Genomic DNA, 22,905 nt, shown 5'->3' with positions numbered 1-22,905 from the left:
CTACAATGTAGGTACTGGACACCTGGTGGGAAATTGAAAAAAATTAATTAAATCTAATTATCATGTTTGATTTTAAATTAGATCAGACCTTTCGTTCTAGTAATACCACTGGCTTATATTAAATCACTTTTCATTTTGCCCTCTACAAGGCTTTGATTAAATCAAAATCTTCACAGCTGCTGCAATATCAAGCAGCTCCTTTTGAACCTTCAGCTGATTATTGTTGTGAGACGACAAGAATAAGCATTTATGTAATACTCCCCATCTCCCAATATATGTAATATGCTTTTCTTTTTAGTTTGTCTCAAGAAGAATGATACATTTCTCTATTTAGAAATAATCTAACTTGAAACTTCATTTTTTACCTTTAATGAAATGATTTACAGCCACACAGGTATCTATGACTTGTTTTAAATCACAAGTTTCGAAAGTCTTCCTTTTTTTTACTTAAATTCCGTGTCAAGTCAAACTATATCACATAAATTGAGACAGAGAGGGTATAAATTGAGAAAGAGAGAGTAGTTCTTTTAGTGTTTCCTCTGGAAGACTAAGTTTTCTTGAAGAGTCTTCCCCGTCAGCAACAAGATCATTATGGTTGTTAAGAGTGTTCTACCTATCTTCTTATTACCACCTTTTGCGGAAAAAAAGAAGTTTCTTCTAGTCTATTTGGTCAAACTTTTAAAATCAGCTTATTTGTTTGGCCAAAATCAGCTTATTGTGAAAAGTATTTTTTGTGAGAAGCAGTTTGTGTTTGGCCAATTAATTTAAAAAACACTTTTGAGCAGCAAGTAGTGTTTGACCAAGCTTTTAAATGTATTTTTTTTCAAAAAGTGCTTCTGCGGAAAAAGTACTTTTTCTACTTTTTTTTAGCTTCTGAAAACTATTTCTGCTACTCTCCAAAAGTACTTATTTTCTCTCAAAAGCTTGGCCAAACACCACTTTTTTAAATAAGCACTTTTTGGAAAAAATAAGTATTTTTGAAGAAAAATAAGTACTTTTGAAGAAAAATAAACTTGACTAAACAGACTATTCGTTTCCCGTCTTTTAAACTGATATAGGTTGATGGTTTCTATTTTTAACAAGATTAAGAGGGTGATTCCATCACCTGGTCGTAGTGGTTTCATAGTGCCTAATGACACATGGTGGCTTTATTTTAGTAGTCTTCCCTTGATCTGCATGGGTACTGCCTTCGTAAAATTAATGGGTGACCCACAAGTACTATCCACGATGTTCTCAGTTCTCTTAGTGATTGTCCCGTTGTGTGGCTTCATAGTTCATCAGATCGCGCTATTCTATGTTATTTATTGGCATCGCGACATGCCTTTCCAGTTAATTGGTGCAAATGCGAAATTTATGATCGAGGTGATTCCAATGATAATTGCAGCAGCCTTGCATCATCTTTTGGTGTTCAATTATGCATACCTCGCTCTACTGCTAGGCTGCACCACGTATTTCTATATGTTTGCCCACTTCTTGCACATATCGTATGGCATTGGTGGAATAGACGTATTGTTGGGATTAGTAATGCAGGTTCTTGGTTACATGCTGAACGTAGAATTGTTAGTTAGAGCTTTGGCTTTGAGCTGCTGCTTAGGTTCTAGTTTCGATCGATACCGTGATACGCGACATATTGTGCTCCTGAATTACCTGCTCATTGTAAAAAGGAGTTGGAGCAGCTGCTTGCTGATTTAAAGGTGCTCGTTAGAGGACAAATTTCTACTCTTATACAATTTCATAAGTTATTTTCTGTCCCCCACCCCCCAAAAAAAAATAGTTACTTAAGTCCATTACAAACTACTGTACAAGAAAGTCGTGCCTGTTAATTACCTCAAATTTATACTTGCCAAGACGAATAATATACATTTACTTATTATCCATAACAACTATTTAAGCAAAACCAAACTCTTCATACGCCAATGCATTCCAGAGGAATTTCACAAGGCAGACCTAAAAAGAAAAAAAAAATTTCTACAAACGTCTACTTTACAAGCATCAAAAGGACCAAAATCTTAGATTAGAAACCTAGCAGCTCCACAGTCCTGTCTGAGAGAGCCCATAACACTGGTGCAACTACAGGAGTGATTCTTGGTAATGTAGGATACGTTAGCGTTCCAAGTAAAAACCAGTTGAAGCTCAAGAGAGCAACTGCATCAGACGCGGGTCTGTTTTTAATGGTTGAGAAGAACTGGACCACGCTCCACAATGACATGCCAACGACGGTAAATAACGCGAGGATTAGAGGCATGCATGCATCTTCAGCTTTCCATACAATCGTTCCAACTAAGAGCGATAATATTGCACTAAAAAGGGTCTGGGAAAAAGCTAGATCCCTTCGTTGTTGTAGCACATCTCTTGTGTCGAAATCCTCAAGCTTGACATCTCGAGAGGATCTGGCTCCCATAAAATCATGGTTCATACTTCCACTTTTGCTTTTATTTTCTTTCAGTCCTTCCTGGTCTATGGCTACGCTCTCAATGCCACTTGATCTCCAAAATGGAACAGCACCGCTATAGCTTTGGGCATCAAAATGGTCTCTTTGGTCCGAAAGTGCTTTACCATGAACTTCGTTCAATCGTTGATTTTCCACCTTCAGATCCTGAAGCTATCACATCAAATACAAAGTTCAAACTTTTCTGTCTCAAAAATAGCAGTATCGTGAACAGAGGAAATTGGAACTTAAGAGAACCATTATAAAAAAGGTCGAAGCTACCAATTTTCTGTGACCAAAATAGTTACCAGTTTCAAACCAAAAAAAAAAAAAAAGTAAAAGTGACCAAAAATATACCACAATCTCTCTTAATAAAGATCCAACTTTTTTGAATTAGCAGAAATACATATCTGAACAGAAAAATGTTAGTCCTTAAAAACCGAAACTGTGACCTCCACTCATCACCCACAGAATTGCAGGGTAAACAGATAACTTAAGAAACCGATATCCAGAAGTAATTCAAAGCAGTAATTCTAAGCGTAGTTGCATTGACTCAACAATTTACAGAATGGCGTAACTTTTCAACAGTATATAAAAGATTTTTGAGTGTATAAGCTGCATTGTCCAACTTCAAACAAATGCATGAGGGAAAAAATCAGCAAACAAATTAGATGAGCAATTAAAAAATCACCAAAGGTCTCCTGTATAAGCCAATTTTTTTTTTTTTTTTGGATGACAAGGGAACCAGCGGCCGCTACCCTTTGGGTGCGCATAGGGTAAACCCCGCAAACCACACCAGAGATATAACCCGCACTAGGCAAGCCCTGTGTGACGAGCTCAGGGGGGTTAGAAATTGAGACCTCCGTTATGGAAGCCCCATCCTCAACTAACTGAGCCACCCTTGTGGGTTTCAGCCAAAATCAACTCTGGTCCTGAAAACTCACATCTGGTATAGTTTCAAAGTTTTAAACTGGAGCCCTAAGTTGCTGGGGCGGGAGTATCCAGTATGGGTACGGATCTGAGTGTAGGATTTGGCAAAATATAAATTTTAAGATTCGGAGGTGCGAATCCAAGTATGGATATGGGTGCGGGGATTCGGCTAAGAAAATTCAAAATAATAAAAATAGAGTTATAAAGAAAAAGACCCCTTGAATTCTTGGTTTCTCTCTGTTTGGCCTGAAACATGAAGCAACGAATATGAGACAAAAGGACTATGATATTGAAGGTATGTCATTTCCCATGTCTTAAATCTGCTTTATCTTTCATTTTGAGAAATCAATATCTCAATTTCCCCCCAGATTTGTCCACGGACTCGGGTCAAAGTATCCGAAGTTGATTGACCGTATCTGAGACGTATCCCGCACCCACACCCATCCCGTGTCGAGACAGGAGCAGCATAAAAAACGAAGAGTCCGCGCAACTTAGCTGGAGCCTCACGTCACGGAACGAATAATTTGTTTTGGAACTTTAAGATGGACTTCACCGGTTTTATTTGAATAGGTCTTAACTTCAAGTACCCGTCAATTAGTTTGATACATAAATTTTGCACATAATACAAAAACAAAGACAGTTGAGATTCATAGGAAAAGGTACAAAGACAGTTGAGATTCATAGGAAAAGGTTAAGAATTCAACATCAAGGATACAACTGTGGAATTGGGCAATTGGCAATCTCGGAGAAGAAAAAATAAATAAAAATAAAGTGCTATTTGGGAGGATTTTTAGGCGCAATACCGTGTGGAAGTGATGCTGTGAAAGCAAGAGAACAAGAAGGAAATATTAGTCTCTCAAACAAGTATCGATGGCTTTTGGTTGGGTCCAAGCTCTTATACAAAGTTGATATTGTTTATGATATCTGGAGTAAATGCACAAGGTAGTTGGTCAAAAGTTTCTTTAAACGTTCCCTATATATTTTCAATCTTGCCTTAAAAGTCGAGTAATGGAAGGTTTTCTTCTCCTTCCTGTTCCTTTCTCCTTCTTCCTCGTTTTATTTTTATTTTTATTTTATTTTTAAACATTCTTTAGAATTACCTTAACAGGAATACAGACATAACATCTAGCAAGCACCTTATTCTCCCTTCAATTCATCAGAGTATATAATTACAATGTGATTTACAGAACTTTTTCTGAAGATTCTGCTGCTTTATTGCTGGAAAATAAAGCTTATTCATAGACGGTTATCCTTCCTTTCACCTTTTTTCTTTAGATTAACTAACCACCTAGCACCGTTTAGAGAATGTTTGAACGGTCACCATGATCACACCGCTCTTATTCTCATTCTTGAATTCCTGTATTTATAAATAACCATTATCCATCCAATACCCTGAGACACACAGATCTGAATGTAGCAAGCTCTCCCGCATAAAGACAGAGACCTTCTTACGCTATGGCATCTCATCCAAAACAAGTGATCCTTTGTCTATTAATCAGCTCCTCTCCTTACTCAGTTAAATCAAGACGTGGCACTTTCGTGACAGAATACTGGAAAGTTTGATACAACTGGTCCCAAAATTCAAGAAATCATGCAAATGATCAACTGCCGACCCATCCTAACAGGGTTTCCCTTTCTTCAAGTCTCACAGTTCTAAATGCGTCTATTTCTTCAAAACCTTCCCATGGAAACATGGGACAAACCAGTAAGCCGCTTGCTTTTCCTTCTATTCTTTCACTGCCTTTCATTATCATCTGAACGGCTAAAGTGAAGTAAAGGAAACAGTCACTTACTCTTCCACAGATTAGAGGTATACAGGTAATCAGCTTTTTAGATTCTCTATTGAACCACACAGACAACAACGAAAACCTCAACACTGGAACAAGAACGCTTAAGTTTATGAAGAATAAAAAAGTATTCCTATAGTTGCAAAAAGGTATAGAATGGACTCTAGAAGTGGTAGCATGGAAACTTCTCTAATTCCAAAGTGACATGTACTTAGGCACACATGAGAAGTCTCCTTTGAACAAACTCCTACCCAGTATATAAACACCGATTTGATCAGTAAGTATAGAAAGAAACGTGGAACTCTTTCTTTTACCTGGCCCTCCAATTGCTCAATTTTGACGATGGCCTCGTCATGTTCATCCTCAAGTTCTGCTAACATGGCCTGCAATATCCTTTTATCATTGATGGCTAATTGTATTTTCTTCTCAAGTTGCTTCCTTTCCCAGACAAGGTTCTCAAACTCGGTTTGCAGTTCTTGCAGATGCATCTCCAGCTGCACTTGTATCGTACTCAAGTCAGGTGCTTAAAGTAAGTCAAACAATAACTCCTCAAAATGAAGGCTAAAAGCTATATCAATTTAAGACATATCATTAAATAGACATAAGAGATATATATGAAGAAGATAAGAAAACCATTATATCTGTCCTTGTTGCACCAAATAATATCCTAATAAAGTAATAAACCACAATTTATTTACTGGAAAGGCTTGAATGGAGAAACCTGCCTTGCTTTTTTTTGAATGGAGAAACCTGCCTTGCTAAATGCAAGAGATCTTTGATGGGGAGCAAATTTGTATCTCTAGACAACTAACACAGAGCTCTGCATAAATGTCGACTTGGATTTTGAACACCTTATGTACTGATCTTACAAAATTGAGAGTGCTACTCATTTGGATGATTCAATTATTAATTTATGTGGTTCATCATTCATGAGGTGTTTCTTCGTAAAAGAGGAAGTTGAAAATTATATAAGGCTCTCAATTGCCTTAAATGTTGTATTTCTGAGGAAGATAATACTATGCTCACTGCCACTCCCACCCTAAAAGAGATAAAAGACAGTGTATTCTCCATAGATACTGATAGTGCCCCTGGGCCGGATGGATTTAGTGGCTATTTCTATCAAAAGGCTTGGGACATAATTGCCCCTGATCTTCACAAAGCAGTAATGTCAGTTATGTCTGGTGCAAAGCTTCCCAAATTTTTTACTCGCACTTGCCTTATCGTGATTCCTAAAATTGGGCATCCTCATAAATTCACTGACCTTAGACCTATCAGCCTTTGCAATGCGTCCAGCATAGTGATTTCTAAAGTGATAAATGCAAGACTAGCAAGTTTACTTCCCAGTATTATTTCCAAAATCAAAGTGGTTTCATCAAAGGTAGAGCTATTACAGAAAACATCCTCTTAGCTCAGGAAATCATTGAAGACATAAAGAAACCAAATAGAGGAGGAATGTAGTCTTAAAGCTAGACATGACCAAAGCCTATGATAGAGTCTCTTGGAAGTTTCTATGCTTAGCTCTAAGAAATATGGGATTCTCGAGGATGGCAAAGTATTGGTGGAGGAAGCTCTCATTAGACGGAGATGGCAGTCATACTTCCATAAACTCTTGAACGAGGAAGGAGATAGAGACATTGTGTTGGGAGATTTGGAGTACTCTGAGAGGCGTCGCGATTTTGGGTATGTAGGAGTATAAAGGTGGAGGAAGTTAAGGGTGCTGTTCGCAGGATGCGCAAGGGAAGAGCTACCGGGCCTGACGAGATCCCTAGGGAGTTTTGGAAGAGTGCGGGCAGGGCAGGTTTGGAGTGGTTGACTGGATTGTTTAATGTTATTTTTAAGACGGCAAAGATGCCTGAGGAATGGAGGTGGAGTATGATGGTTCCTTTGTATAAGCCACCTCCTCGCTGCTGTCAATCCCCCATCAGGTACTATTGAATCTATAGAATAGTATACTAACAGATTGTTTTGGTCTGAACAGGATACAGGTGGGAAGCACCATTGGGTTTCCTGGCAAAACTTGTGCTTCCCATACAAAGAAGGGGGTGCAAACTTCAGAAGTTTATTAGACACTTGCCTAGCCTTCAGAGCTAAACAGTGGTGGACCATCAGAACATCAAAGACTCTATGGACAGATTTCATGGAAGCTAAATTTTTCTACTCTGAGCATCCTTGCAACATCCATTGGAGCAAAGGACAAACCCAAAGCTGGAAAATGCTTTATAACATCAGAGACACAATAGATGGTAGTATCTCCTGGGAAATTGGGAAGGGAGAGATCTCTTTTTGGCATTATACTTGGCACAACCAGAGGCCCCGTTCTCATTTCGGGCCAAGTGACACACATCTGGGCAATATCAAGATAAATGAAGTCTTCAAGGATGGGGAATGGGACTAGAATTGCATCCAAAACCTACTACCAGAGGAGATAAAAAATCAGATTACAAATAGAAAGATCACTCTGGATCCCAACTCAGACGACAAAGCCATTTGGACTCCATCCACCACTGGAAATTTCACTATTAGCTCAGCTTGGGAATTTCTCAGGCAAAAAAGGAACAACAATACCGTGGATGGACAGATCTGGCAAAAGGATATTCCTTTCAAAATGTCCTTCCTTACATGGAGGGCAATTCACAATAAGTTGTCTACTAATCAGAGGGTTTCTAGGTTTGGTATTACTATATCTCAAAACTGTCATTGTTGTGCTACTGTAAATAGTATAACAGAGACGGAAAGCTCGGATCACCTCTTTTGCAAACGTGATCTGGCCAGGAATATCTGGCATCATTTTGCTGGTCCAATGAGGATAGCGTACAGGAATATTAACCTCAAAATGCTGCTTCTCAACTGGTGGAATCACAAATCACACTACCCTATCACAAATCACATCACTAAGATCATTCCTCCCATTGTTTGTTGGGAAATGGAGGGCAAGATGCAGTAATCAATTTGAAGCCATCAAGCCCTCCATATACAGAACAATCACTAATATTGTGTTTATTATTTTGCAAGTAACAAAGACAAGATTTGAAAAGCTAACCTGGGTCAAAACTGGAGAAGCATTTGCCAAGAGAACCCCCCCCCCCCCCCCCCCCCCCCTTTTCCCACCCGCTAGTGAACTCAATAGTGATGGTAGTTGCATTCATGGGAGATGTGGAGGTGGTGGACTCATCAGAAATAGCCAGGGTTTCACTCTATGGGCTTATTCTATCCCTCTAGGTCCTGGCACCAGCAACATGGCAGAGGTAGCAGCTATGCTATATGGTCTGAAATGGCGTGCCAATAGGAATCTTGTGTTAACATTGGGAGAAACGGACTCACTTTTGCTCGCTAAAGGTATAAAAGGTGAATGGAAAATTCCTTGGAAAATTGACAGCTACATCAAAGAGATTCAGAGTTTAGTTGAAGCTCGTGGGCTTCAATATCAATCATTGTTTAAGGGAAGCTAATAAACCAGCTGATAAGCTAGCTGCCCTAAGCTACAGTTATGATGAAAGTCAAGTTTTCAACTCTCTGTCTGAACTGCCCCAACAAGTGAAGGACCTCATCAACAAGGATAAATGGAATTTTCCATCTTTTAGGAACAAAAAAACAAAGCACTCTCTTATTGTATATGAACCACCTTGATCTCACTTGTAAAGTTAACCTTTTGGATAGAACTAGACACTTAGTCTCAACTCAATGATCTTGTACAAAGCTTGGGATGCCAAGCTCAAATTGTAACTTTTTGCACATCAACATCAATGGAGGCAAGGTTTAAATTATAAAAAAAAAAAATTAAAAAAAAAAGAAAAAAAAGAGAGAGATGTTGATGCGGGCCATGCGGCTCTGTTCCAACTAAGCAGCGTACAATTTTAACAAAGCAAAAGAATCTAGGTAATAATTACCTTACCCAATTTGTGTTTCTATCAAGGAAGAAAAATTAACGAAAGCATCATCAAATGGGCCTTAAATGTTTTCAACAATTAAAGTTCAAGCATCAATCATATTTCAGAACCCTGTTTTTAGAGTTATAAAAGTGTACATGCAAAACTATGAGAAAAATGAGATCCTGACGTAAAAAAGCCTTCAGATCTCCACTTGAAGAACCTACTATGGGAGAAATACCTATGTTCTCCCATCTCCCATTCAAAAGTAATTAAGAAGGGAAACAAGGGTACCGGCGTTTTTATATGTACATATATGCAAAATGCCGAGGCGGATTCAGAATTTAAATTTTATGGGTTTCATCTTTTAAGATTTAGCTTGAATCCATTATGTTTTAAAAGTTATGGGTTCATGCCTACTATTTATTGCAATTTTATTAATTTTTTACACATAAATTTATACTCCGCATCGAAAGTTAGGGGTTCAATTGAACCCCCATATAGAATGCTACATCCGCCACTGGCAAAATGTCCGTCACGTGTCTTTTACTGACAAGAGTTAGACCAGAATATGAGAAGGAATAAATTCTTGAACCAGTAGAATAAACACAATATAACACTACATACAAAACGGGGGAAACAAAGCACATAGAAGAAACACCCAAGAAACTAAAACACTAGAAGGAAATACAACAAATTTTTCAAATGTAACTCACCGCCCTTTCCCTCTGTAAAGCAGTTAAACTTCTTATAGGCAGGGACAGAATAGCAATAGCCCAAATTATCAGTCTCCAGAGTAAGCTGGCATGAATACCCATAGCAGCCCTCACTAGCTCTGTCCAGGTTTGGATAACAATGCATATCGTTCTCACACCAAAGAAGCAAGTGAATTTGACCAGTGACAAAGGCTTGATCAAAACAGTGTTGACCAATTGAAGAAACTGTGCCATCTATACTTCCAAAAGTGGTCAAAAGGAGGTCATCTGCATAAATATTGAAGTCCTCAAATTCCTGGTATAGATGTTAATTCACAAGAGTGAACAGATTACAGTCTTCAATAAGAGTGTATCAGATAAATATGACAAATTGAGAACAATCTCGGTATAAAGCCAACCAGTTAAAAGTCGTCATCATTGCTCCATTCCACCCCTTCAACTACACTATATTAAATGTAAATTTGTTATTTTTCCCAAGATCCATCAGATGCAAGCACGAAAGTAAATTAGACATTCACTAATTACTTCAATAGTGCAAACATTGAAATAACTATGAAGATACATTTTCGAAATCCAGTTGACCTTTTAGTAATATTTACTATTAGTGGATTCAATATTTGGTATGAAGGCGCACCGATTTAATAACATAAATAGGTGCTGCAAGATGGGTAATAATTAACAATCCAAAAGCATCACTGCATATATGATGAATCAAAATTTAATTTATAAAGGGACTCTTCTCGAAGACTAAAAAGGCACGAACGGACACACTTATGCATCGAAGGAAAGTCCTCACGAGTTACCGCAACAATAACCGCAGGCTTGACAGTTGACATTATGGTCCTTATTCACATATTGTCATTTAATCTATTAATTAAAATCTCATGATATTTCTTCACAGGTTGATACTATATCAGCTAGAAGAGCACTATACTAGCCTTACCGGAGAGACCTGATGAATCTTTGTTTTCAAAAGCTCCCACATTTTAAGACTTTCATGGTTTTCAACGAAGTCAATTTTCGGACATCCCATAAGGCTTAAAATGAATATCAGACACATGGCATGCTTAATTTTCTGTTATTTCAACATCTTAAGATAAATTTCAGCCTTATAATAATGACAAACTAATTACTCCCTCCGTCCCTATTTACATGACACTCTTTCCTTTTTAATCAATCTCAAAAAGTTGGTGCTAAAAAGAATGATACATTTGTATGTTTAGTGACAATTTAATTTTAAAATACTCATTTTACCCTTAATGAAATGATTTACATCCACACAAGTTTCAATGACTCGATAAAGTAAAGCCTTTCTTTCCTTCTTAAACTTCGCGTCAAATCAAATACACTCATATAAATTGGGATTTGGGACGGAGGGAGTATGACTTTTACACAGGTCGGCAATTGCTATAAATAACTTATCGTCCTATACAAGAACATTTTCCACAAAAGAGTAAAAGACTCAGAACCACGTTTTGCACAAATCTATAAATTGTTCTCAATATTAACTGGAAACAAAGACAAGAGACTAAATACAGTCAATTTATCAAGCCCAATCCTACCTACTCACCAAAACAGACAAAAAAATATAGAAAACCAAATAAACAAATAAACACACATCACAGAATGTAACAAGGAAAGAAGCACATAATTTTGCACTAGGAAAAATCACACAGATATATACATAATACATTTAGCTAAGTGAGAAAGAGAGGAGAGGTTTCTTTTTTAAAATTATTTTTTTCTAAAAAAAAAAAAAAAAAGAAGAGAGAAGTTTACTTTTCTGAGTGATGGAGAATTCGAAGTAGAATGCGGAAGTTGGAAGACGGAGTCTCTGAGGAAAGACCTTTTTCACAGTGGGGTCACGTAAAAATATGTAGAGGAAGTAGTGGGGTGTTGACACGTGTCATCCATACTCTAGAGACTGACACGTATTATATTTTTATGTTAAAAAGAGGTTTGAATGGATAAAGAAGAGAAGGGGAATAAAGCCGCCACCTTTACAAACTGACATCACTCTCTGCAACACTGCTTATCAGAGGTGCCTACACCTGACATTTTGATCTCTACTAGCTACTGGCTAAACATATTTGATCAAATTTTCATAAAAGGATCAAAAATACCCCCGAACTTTCAAATATTGTTCACTCATACTCTTCGTTATATTATTGGCTAATTATACTCTTACTGTTATACTTTGGTGCAGATTTACCCCTGATTTAGATGGAGTGACACGTGTCAGCCTCCTAATAAAATAACTCGTCCCCAATTTAATTAAAACCCACCCTTCATTTGACCAACTACCCGACTCGATTACTCTTAAACTTATTGAACTCATAAACAACCAACCAAACACATCACAAACGTGGGACCCCCACCAAACCCCTCATCATCTTCTTCATCATCAAGCGCCACCATCTTCTTAAAATAACCCGAGTGTTAAATGTATTTTCTGGTTGAAATTAAATTTCATACAAACAAACAAACAAAAATAGCCCACTCAGAATTACTTTGTCAATCCAAATAGCCACTCAACTTCTCCCATTTTCCATTCTTTACGATCATCACAGGTTAGTTACCATTAAACCTTTTCTTAATCTTTCAAGTTCTTTAATGGAGGAACCAAAGCTCTGGAATTTCTGGAGCCAAGGTTTACGATGGAGCATTCATTAGTACCAGAAATAAGGATCTTGAGCACTAAGTTAAATGGGTTGATTCGAGCAGTGTGTTAATTCCAGTACTTCAGGTGTTAAGCTTGATGCATACAATTTTACAACTGTACTTAAATGTCTGTGTGTTGAAAGATGTCTTACAACATAAACATTTCAAGCACAAAGTAATGGTGGCTTTGAAGTGACGGATGTCTTTGCAGAATCGCCAGTGGTGAGCGGCGGAGGATGGTAGCGCTTGATAATGAGGGGTTTGGTGTGGGTCCCACGTTTGTGATGTGTTTGGTTGGTTGTTTATGAGTTCAATAAGTTTAGGAGTAATCGGGTCGGCTAGTGGGTCAAATGAAGGGTGAGTTTTAATTAAAATTGGAGATGAGTTATTTTATTAGGAGGCAGACACGTATCACTCCATCTAAATCAGGGGTAAATTTGCATCAAAGTATAACGGTAGGGGTATAATTAGCCAAATAGTATAACGAAGGGTATGAGTGAACAATATTTGAAAGTTCGGGGTATTTTTCATCCTTTTCCGTTTGATATATATATATATATATATATATATATATATATATATATATATATATATATTAAAGTCATTAATTTAAATATTCAAAGGGAGTACTTAGTTTAAATATGCTATTAATTTAATTAAAGTCCTCAATTAATCTAATCAAATGATTAACATATATATACGGGCATGTTTGACTGGGTACTAAATTTAAGAAATAAATGATTTTTTTTTTTAAATTGTGGTCTAAAATAAACAATATAAATTTGTGTGACTATCAATCATAGGTAAAAAGTAAAATTAAAGTTGAATTGTTACTCCGTCCAGTTCAAAAAGAGTATTCACGTAGCATTTACTTTTTTTTTGTTCAAAAAGAGTGTCTACTTACCAAATCAAAATACTATTAACCTTATTTTTCTAAATTTATTCTTATTAAGTACTAAGTGACTAAATCTCAATACCTATTTAATTAGGGTTTAGTTTAGTCAAATTACCCAACTTTGTCTAGGAGCTAGTATATTCTTAAGGGTGTGCAAATGACTAAGTGAACACTCTTTTTAAGCCGAAAGAAGTACTATATATAAAATGTGTCACTCTTTTTTGGACTGTTTACAAAGGAAAAAATAAATTAGCACGGGGGAAGTATTAAATAGTAAAGGCATACGTGAATTAGACTATAACAAAATACATATCTATTCAAGTTTAAGTACTTTAAAAATATATTTAAATATTTTTCATTTTCTTAAAATTAAACTCAAGAACTTAATTTTCTTGAAGTGCGAAAGGATTCTATCCATCCTTTTAATTTCTTTCATATTGTATTTGGGGTATTTGAAGAAGTATGAGATATAGAAATAGTTTTCTCCTTAGCTTCAATTTTACGTACTAATGTTCTGTCCAAAACTTTTCATCTCCAACTTCCAATTCATCTCGTCGAGTATTATATTACATTTAAAAATATTGAATTTACCCGTGACAATTGAAGTTCATTCACATTTAATTTTATTAAATTAATAAGTAGTGATTATTATAGAATAATAACAGAGGATGTGAAGATCATTTGTTTTTATTAAGACTACGAAGTCTGCATGTCTGAATTTTAAATGTTAAGATAAACGTCTGAATATAAAACACGCATATAAATATTAATATTATATTTAAAATATGATTACTATATAATTAAAATAAGTTTTCCTTGAAATCTGTATATATAAATCTTGTTATTTAAATATATATATATAATTCATATAAAATACTACTATTTATCAATATTATACCATAAAATATTTTTTAAAAATTACATGGTGGTGATTGTAGAGTGCAGACTGGCGTGGTGGTGGTTAACGGTGCATACTAGCTAGTGGTGATGATAGCTGATAATATTAACTCGCGATGGTGATTGATGGTGATAGCAATTAATAATTATGATTGACGATAGTGATTACTAATGGTGATGACTGATAGCAATGATTGACGAGATGTAGTAATAGTCCTAGGGGAGGGACACATTCATATACTTAAATTAGAAGACCTGATGGTGCAACTACTTGCTTTCCAACCTACATGTAACTTTGGATTGCTGAGCTCAACTGGACTTGTATTGGCAATTTTGGTTTAACAAAATTGGCTAAGCAGATATATAGCCGATAGATATAACATGGCACTCATTTAGTAGATTGATCAATATTGGATCTAGAATCTAAAATCAATTTTCACAGTGATATTTTCTTGGCATTAGTGTAAACGTGGTTGAAGGACTAAGACCCTGCGGGGGATTTAGCACTTAATACTTATCCCTTAACTTTTGAATTATCATCTTTTTAACAAGATGCCACTCGTTTTATACATCATGAAATCCTACATGTTTTCACCACTTACGCTACTCAAACTTTAAGTCAAATCCAATCCTTCACTTTGATGTCACATAAACATAGTCAATCTAGTACCAAACGTGTTTATTACTACCTTCACATAAATCGGGACGGAGAAAATATAACTAGAGGCTCTAAATGAAAACAAACCCAAGTGAAGGCCGGGACAGCTGTTTGATAAATTAAATAGTGTGTAAGTTCTAAATTCAAATTTGACGAGTCAGCAATTTCATTTTCGCCAACTAGTGGTACAATATCACCAACGATTAAGCTTTATTAGAAAGAGCAAGATCATATTATACTAAAATTGGGAAGCTCCTGCCTTTAAAGTTGGATTACCATTTTGCCGCTACACTAAATCAAAATCTAATTAAATAGTAAATCTAATTAGATAATCATATTTTATTTATATAAATGTAATGTGAACTCTGGGTAAATCAAGAGTATATCGTTCAGTTATGTTGGAACATTGAATGAATAATGATTATGCATCATTTATGTTGATTCTTTGAATTAGAAGCAATTCTAAAGAGTCTGAATAATTTTTTTTACTGCAGGTGTTTACCGAGAAGTTACAACAAATCACTTTTAATTTCCTTGAGAATGGGGAATCACTAAAAGGCTATTATCTCTTCCCCTTCCCTGAGCTATAGTTAACATTTATCGGAGAAAAGGACAAAAATGGTCCCTTAACTATTATAGTAGGTTCAAAATAGTCCCTTAACTATGCACTTAACGGTTTTAGTCCTTTAAGTTTGTTACAAGTTAACAAAAACGATCCCTTAACTATGAGAGTAGGTTCAAAATAGTCCCTTAACTATGCACTTAACGGTTTTGGTCCTTTAAGTTTGCCATGAGTTGACAGTTTTAGTCTTGACAAAATATTCATCGAACTCTATTTGTTAGATTTGACGAGAACTATGAAAAAAAAGAAAAAATTAGTGAGAACTCTAGATCGGTCAAATAACTCAGGACAAAACCGACGGACGTTAGTCGGTTATAGAAAAAAACTGAGGAAAAACCTACAAACTTGATAATGTCAAAAAATAGTGTCTCGGGGCACAAAGACCGATGGATTCTGTCGATTAAAATCGAGGGAGTCCATTCGCTAAGTAAAATACACTAGATTCGTTTTTACTGAAAAACTAGAGAAAACTAAATACTTCCAGTGTAGTGATTCTTTTTTTTTTTTAAATAGTTTCCGCGCATTTTTCCTCAAAAATAACCGATGGACTTCTGTTGGTCTGTAGGACGTTAGTCGTTTTCGCCCTTTTTTTCATAGTTCTCGTCAAATCTAACAAATAGAGTTCGATAAATATTTTGTCGAGACTAAAACTGTCAACTTATGGCAAACTTAAAGGACCAAAACCGTTAAGTGCATAGTTAAGGGACTATTTTGAACCTACTCTCATAGTTAAGGGACCATTTTTGTTAACTTGTAACAAACTTAAAGGACTAAAACCGTTAAGTGCATAGTTAAGGGACTATTTTAAACCTACTATCATAGTTAAGGGACCATTTTTGTCCTTTTCTCACATTTATTGATACGTATTAACTAATACTCCCTCCAGATAAAAAAAAGAATCCACTTAGCCATTTGTACACTCCTTAAGAAAATATTAACTCCTAGATAAAAATAGGTAATTTGACTAAACTACCCCTAATTAAATAGACATTGAGATTTGATTATATCACACTTAATAGGGGCAAATTGTCACGACCCATTTATCCTAGGCCGTGCGGACACTTACCTTCCCACCTCGGTAAGCGAATTCTTATCCCAACAATGAACTAATACATAAATTGAAGAAAGTTAGTGTTGCATCCCGTGTTTTCATGCATTGGAAAGCGTGCAAGTCAAATGACATTAGTAACTAAACGAGGTTATCCCCTAAGCTTATAGGTGGTTAGAGTGATGGTACAGATGTATCGTAAGGATTAGAAGTTTATCAAATCAAAGAAAATAAGTTTCGTCGAGGTTCGAAATTTATTTGAATGAAATACGGTCCAAGCTATAATACCCTATATTTTTGGACTAGAAAATTGGACAGTTCAACATGAGAAAATTTACCCGAGCCCGAAGGATTTTGTCATATTCAAGCATGAAAATGAAAAACTCGGTGTATACAAGGAATGAAGTCCCGGAACGATTTCAGACTTAAAAGCGTGCTGACGGTGATTGGGACTAATATTTTGGTGTATGTATACAGAGGCTATGGAATAGAGTTCTACCACATGATTACGATATTGGGTATAGAAAATGTGTTAAAAGTGGTCCATGTCTAAGTGAATTGACATCGAGAAATTAATTATGTGCGTAATTGATTAAATGTGAGATTGTAATTGAGATAAAAAATTTAATAAAAGTTCATGGAAAGGGGCTGAGTGGCAAACATTCTCCATGTGGTAGCAACTAGTGACTAAGATTATATATGCAATTAGGTGGGATCTTTAAAAAGGGTGTGTATCTATAAGGTAATATTCTAGGGGTGAGGGGCCCACGGTCCATTCATTATTTTGGAATCCAAATACTTTATGTAATTATTTTTGGATAAGTCTTTACATGAATAAATATCCACGTGACATGCATGCAAAGAAGCCTAGATGACTATTATCTTAACAAAGATCCATTTGCTGTATCTAGCACTAAGGATTTAAGGTAGTTGGACCCCACGGTCATAAAGTGTGATTCATTGAAGTATTTACTTTGAATTGGAGAACTTCTCTCTTAAGAAAAATAGGCAGCACCATATTTGTGATTGTAGGAGACATCATATTTTCTCCTGAAGAATAGGTGCCAGTTCTACATTGAGATAGCATCATATATTTATGTAGGATTCGTGCATGTCCTTTATAAGGAGAAAAATAATTATGTTTCTTGCAGCAGGTTTTCAAAAAGGAAACCAATTACCAAAACAACATACGAGTTTTGCTCACCGCTTCGATCTCGTTATTTTATTTTGTCATGTTATTGAATTCGGGCTTTCTTCGAAGGAAAGTAAAGTGAAAGATCTTGACATATAAGGTAAGATTTATTCTCTCCTAGGTATATTTAAATTCATCCCGGTATAGCTAAATTGTTAGATGGGAACTACGAAATTAATTGCGGGAAATCGGGTAAATTATTATTGTAGTGTGGGCTGATTTGAGGTATATTTTTGAGTTGTTTATGGGTTGGATTTTAAAGATTTGATATGATTTCATTATTGTTGGTATTGTTGTGATAGTCGGAGATTAATTGGAAGTTCGGGTTAGGCGAGTTATATAGAGGAAATGCTGCCCGATTTTCGTTAAGTTCTTAACTAATCAAATTACTAATCAAGAAGTATGAACTAAGAAGTGATTCCCATAAGTGATTGGTTGTAAATTTATAAGTTTGGGAAGTCGTAGTTTATTAACAATAGTGTTACTCTTAAATTAAATAGGCTAAAGGGGCGACGAAGCAAGCTTGGTTACGGTTGATCTACGACAGGTGTGTAAAGCTAACCCTTTTTTCTTTTTGGCATGATCCATATGAAACAAACAGACGACAAATATATAACTCCAAAGAGGTTCCTATTCTTAGAGCCACTAGGATGGCTAATGTTCTTGATTTCCAGAAGCTATTTCATTATGTCTTGATACGTGTCTATGATTCCAGAAGTTCTATTTTGATATAATCCATTGTGACATTCGAAAGGTACTTGATATGACTATTGTCTTGATTTTCGAGTGATAGCTCGTTTTGATTATTCTATCGAGTCTCAGATATGATTTAACTTGCATATGGTTGCTTACCACTCTGCTCGTGCATGCCTCAATATGTCTTTCATCGAGTCTCGGGCCGGGTATGTTATCGTGCACAGTGTCACTGCATTATTCACCGAGTCCCTTACTAGAGGGCCGGGTATGGTATATGATACGATGATATGATTATGGCACCGAGTCCCATGATGGGCCGGGTATGGTATACGTGTACACGACTTTATTCATCGAGTCCCTCACTAGGGGGCCGGGTACGGTATATGTATATGATGATATGATGATGTGATGATATGATGATATGATTATGGCACCGAGTCCCATGATGGGCCGGGTATGGTATACGTGTACACGACTTTATTCACCGAGTCCCATAATGGGCCGGGTATGGTATATGATAATGATATGCATGATTTTGTTTCGTAAGGCACAAGTACAGTGATTTCTTGATTATCATACTTGTCTCCTGGAATCTCTACTTCAGTTATGATCTTCCTTAATGTATTTCATGCTTTATATACTCAGTACATATCTCGTATTGACCCCCCCTTCTTCGGGGGGCTGCGTTTCATGCCCGCAGGTACAGATACTCGATTTGGTGATCCTCCAGCTTAGGGTTTCCACTCAGCTGTCTTGGAGAGCTCCATTGTTCCGGAGCCTAGACTTTTGGTACAGATCCTTTTGATGTATATATATGTTTATCCAGGGGTACGGTGGGGCCCTGTCCCGTCATATGTCACTGTTGATACTCCTAGAGGTCTGTAAACATATGTGTGGGTTGTGTATGAGTTTTGCTCAGCTGTGTCTATATGGTTTGCTATGGATATTCCCGCTTGTAATGGCAGCCTCGTCGGCTTGCGTATGATATTGATATGTTATGGCAGCCTTGTCGGCTTGCGTATGGTATTGATATATTGTGGCAGCCTTGCCGGCTTGCATATCCTATTATGTTTTGATTAACTGTGACTCCTCAGGAGACAGGTTTATTATATGCGACATTATGAATCTTTAGTTGCTTTCATGTAACAGGTACGTATACGAGTGTCCAGCTCGGACACTAGTCATGGCCCGCAGGGTTGGGTTGTGACAGTTAGGTAGCGGAAATCAATAAATGCGTAAGTCTCACGATATATATATATATATATATATATATATATATGTAGTAGTAAAAGTGTGGAAGACAGTAAATACCCCCAGGGTCTAGTCTGAATAATACAAGAGCATCTAAGAAGAATAATACAGTCTGGTACACTAATATATAATGTCTATGTCTCTGAAGTAAAAGTAAAACATATGATAGGAAGGTCTTCAAGGTCAGCGGATGCCATGCTCACGAGGAAGCTGAAGTGTCAATTAGCCACGGGTCACATGAGTATATCCGTCCCGGTACTCTGCATTCATGAAAGGATGCAACAAGTGCAGGTCAATACAAACAGCAGTACTGGTAGGCATCATCGGCCGACTAAGTATAGTTAACACAATTCAGATAATAAAGCAGATAAGCAAATAAACAAACCAAGCATGAGACAATATAATCGCAACCGAGTAGCCGTCATCACCTATGTAAGCATCTAAAACCCGAATATGTCAAGTCTGAGTAAATCCGATCCAATCCAATCATCACAATCCAATCACCAAACATCTCAATCAAGTCATAATGTAATGCAGTGCAATGATGGAATGAATGAAATGTAATGCCATGCAAATGAGGTGTACACATGTACTCCGGAAGGAAATATCGACGTCTCGGTAGCATAACTGATACTAATCGATTTGGGGGAAATACCAAATCAATTAAAAAAATGCGGAATTAAAAATAACAAGAAATTGGGGATGAGAATTGAAGAAAGGGGATGAGAAAAGAGGATAAAAGCAAGACCCAATTAGGGTGAATTTATGGGCAACCTTGGATATATTAAATCCAGGCAAGAGTGATTCAAATGAATTCAATCTAATTCAATCCTAAAAGAACCTCCCAATCTAATTCAATTCTAAAAGAACCTATACAATTTGAAATCAAGGCAAGAGTGATTCAAATGAATCCACAAATGAACAACTCTTCATGAAATCAATGGAATTAAGGTTCAAAGACCAACAATGAAATCCACCATTATACTCACTAACCCTAAAGCTACTAAGCTAAACAATCTATCTCCAAAGGAGTTTCTTAATTCATCATTCAACATAATCTAAGTGAAGAAAATGGCTGAGTCTAGTATTTATACTCTTAGACTAAAGAAGACTAAGTTATTACAAAAATGTCATTAATGAGGCAAGGGCCTTGTTTGGCTAGTTAGATGTTGGCTTGGAATCCGAAATATCTCTCCTTTGCACAAATAGCCATTATTCCATTCTCAAAGCTTGCAATTGCGACCATTTGCATGTATGTCCCGTCCTTGCATGTTTGGCCACTTTTGCATTTCTGTCCTTTTTGCGCTTCTAGCCATTTTGAGCGTCGACCTTCTTTCTTGTAGCCTTATCTTCAAGCCTTGCCTAAGCCACCTCCCATCACATCATAGGCCTCATTGTGGGGCTTGTATGGGCCTCCAAAAGCCTTCAACACCATCCTTATCATCCATGCCGCTTGTAGAGCTTCAAGTTCCATATCTTAGCCTTGGATGTAAGTCTTGAAATGAGGTGTGCCAAGTAGGATCATATCAACAACCCAGCGTGGCTCGCGAAGTCTAAGTGTCATCCGTCCTAGATCTTTTCCTAACAGACAGACGGGACCCTGACTAATTTCTCACAAGGGGAGTCTCACCGGCACCACCCTGGGGGACCCGCAGAGTCCATACACTAACAACGATTCTGGGATAACATCGGAATCGGCCATGTAACAACGATACTGGAATAGCTCATCGGACATCGGCCATCTCACAGTCACTCAAGTAAAAGAGCCTGTCAAATATCAGTTTCACACAATCAACGATTCCGGAATTGAACCTCGAACATGGGCCTTCTCACAATCACTCAAGTAAAAGAGTTCATTAAAATATCGGTTTCATATAATCAACGATTCCGGAATGGATCTTCGGACATCGGCCTTTTTACAATCACTTAAGTAAAAGAGTTTATTAAAAATCAGTTTCTCTCAATCAACGATACCGGATCATCATCGGGTATCGGGCATGCATGAATATGAGAGAATACGTGCAATGCATATGTAAATCGATCAATTTCAATATCACAAGTATCACCACGGGGTACGCCAACAAGTATCACATCACAATACCAACATATATTAACAAGTCAAGTACCAACAGTGGGTACGCCAACAATATATCCAAGTACAACTACCAACCACAGGTATGTCAATTCTATCCAAGTCAAGACAACAAGATAGAAGTCGATATTTCCCAACTACACATGGCATCGAGCCAACACAATTGAACAATCAAGCACACATAACGGGGTGGCTACTGGCTAGTCCCAACACACATTAGGGCCCAACCTAAGGCAATATCCATCCCAACTTCATACCCGAAGGTTCACACGCTTTCTCCGACATTATAATCTAAATATGTGATTCACTATACGAAGTCTCACTAAAGGTAAACCATAACCTACCTGGACTGCCGAACCGCAACACCAACAACTCACTCCTTTGCCTTGCCCTTCCGTTGAAGCTCAGAACCAAAGTAGTCTAAGCATAATCGAATTCTATATTAGAAATCATGAAGAATGATATTAATATTGCTATGATTTCAATTAGGTCAATTTCAACCCTAGAATTTGGGGAAAATGGGCCCACAAGGGCAAAACGGGAAATTCGTGGGCAAAATACCAAATTAAGTACTAGGCAATCATAATACAACCATTAATTGCTGAGCTCAATAATTAGCCTAGATTCTGATTTCATGCAAAACCCCCAAATTGGGTATAAACCCTAAGCTCCAAATCCAAAATTCAACGTTAAAAGTGGAAGATCTATGATTAATGAACCTAGATTAGTCAATATCTAACAAAACATCATCAATTTATTCATTAATAATCCTAGGAATAATGTCCTTCCAAACCCTGTTCCAACTCTTACCACCAAGGGTTCATTAAGGGAGAAGGGGGAATCTAACATGATTATGGTTTAAAGGAAGAATAAAGAAATGAGTAGGAATTACCTCCAAGATTTTCCTCTAAATATCCTCAAGAGCAGTTTCTTCAAGCTCAAATATCGAAATGGGTAAAATGAGGATCTAGGGTTTTTTAACACTTCATTAATATTATTAACTGCCCGTCACCCGTTGTAGCGGTACTGGGACCGCTCCAGCGGCGTCGCCCCAGCGGTCAAACCTAAATGGCTAGGACCGCTTCAGCGGCAGGGCTACCGCTCCAGCGGTACCGCTGGTGCAATGCTGGTGCCGCCAAAGCGGGCACCAGACACCAGAAACTTAG

The 22,905-nt window shown here is 37.0% G+C and overlaps 1 protein-coding gene and 1 long non-coding RNA gene across 9 annotated transcripts; one reads left to right on the top strand and one right to left on the bottom strand.

The window, feature by feature from the left end:
- Positions 1 to 1,816: 1,816 nt before the first annotated feature.
- Positions 1,817 to 11,730, bottom strand: LOC132635483 (uncharacterized). Of its 8 annotated transcripts, XM_060351892.1 has the most exons (5): positions 11,507 to 11,722; positions 10,126 to 10,166; positions 9,728 to 9,994; positions 5,460 to 5,639; positions 1,817 to 2,602 (listed from the first exon to the last, which is right to left on the bottom strand). In XM_060351892.1, the coding sequence occupies exons 3-5, from the start codon at positions 9,959 to 9,961 to the stop codon at positions 2,015 to 2,017; spliced, it is 1,002 nt and encodes a 333-aa protein (XP_060207875.1). In that variant the 5' UTR covers positions 9,962 to 9,994; positions 10,126 to 10,166; positions 11,507 to 11,722; the 3' UTR covers positions 1,817 to 2,014. The 8 variants fall into 8 exon arrangements, with proteins under 8 accessions (XP_060207875.1, XP_060207879.1, XP_060207874.1 ...); XM_060351896.1 differs by lacking the exon at positions 10,126 to 10,166 and having other exon boundaries at positions 5,460 to 5,644; positions 11,507 to 11,730; XM_060351891.1 differs by lacking the exon at positions 10,126 to 10,166 and having other exon boundaries at positions 11,507 to 11,721.
- Positions 11,731 to 17,501: 5,771 nt separating this feature from the next.
- LOC132638253 (uncharacterized) lies at positions 17,502 to 19,441 on the top strand. Its single transcript, XR_009581644.1, has 3 exons — positions 17,502 to 17,800; positions 18,201 to 18,247; positions 19,097 to 19,441. It is a non-coding gene; the product is annotated as an uncharacterized LOC132638253 (long non-coding RNA).
- The last annotated feature ends 3,464 nt before the right edge of the window (positions 19,442 to 22,905 follow it).

Source organism: Lycium barbarum, chromosome 4 (assembly GCF_019175385.1).
Source record: "Lycium barbarum isolate Lr01 chromosome 4, ASM1917538v2, whole genome shotgun sequence".
NCBI lineage: Eukaryota > Viridiplantae > Streptophyta > Magnoliopsida > Solanales > Solanaceae > Lycium > Lycium barbarum.
The sequence above is the reverse complement of the archived record's forward strand: the minus strand, read 5'-3'. Positions and strand labels throughout refer to the sequence as shown.

What these genes read in the sequence shown, in the direction of transcription:
- LOC132635483 (XM_060351892.1), bottom strand. Translation starts at nt 9,961, where the DNA reads ATGGCACAGTTTCTTCAATTGGTCAACACTGTTTTGATCAAGCCTTTG. An exon ending in CTTTACAGAGGGAAAGGGCG is followed by an intron (nt 5,640 to 9,727) that starts GTGAGTTACATT and finishes ATACAAGTGCAG; the next exon opens with CTGGAGATGCATCTGCAAGA. An exon ending in TTGAGCAATTGGAGGGCCAG is followed by an intron (nt 2,603 to 5,459) that starts GTAAAAGAAAGA and finishes TTGATGTGATAG; the next exon opens with CTTCAGGATCTGAAGGTGGA.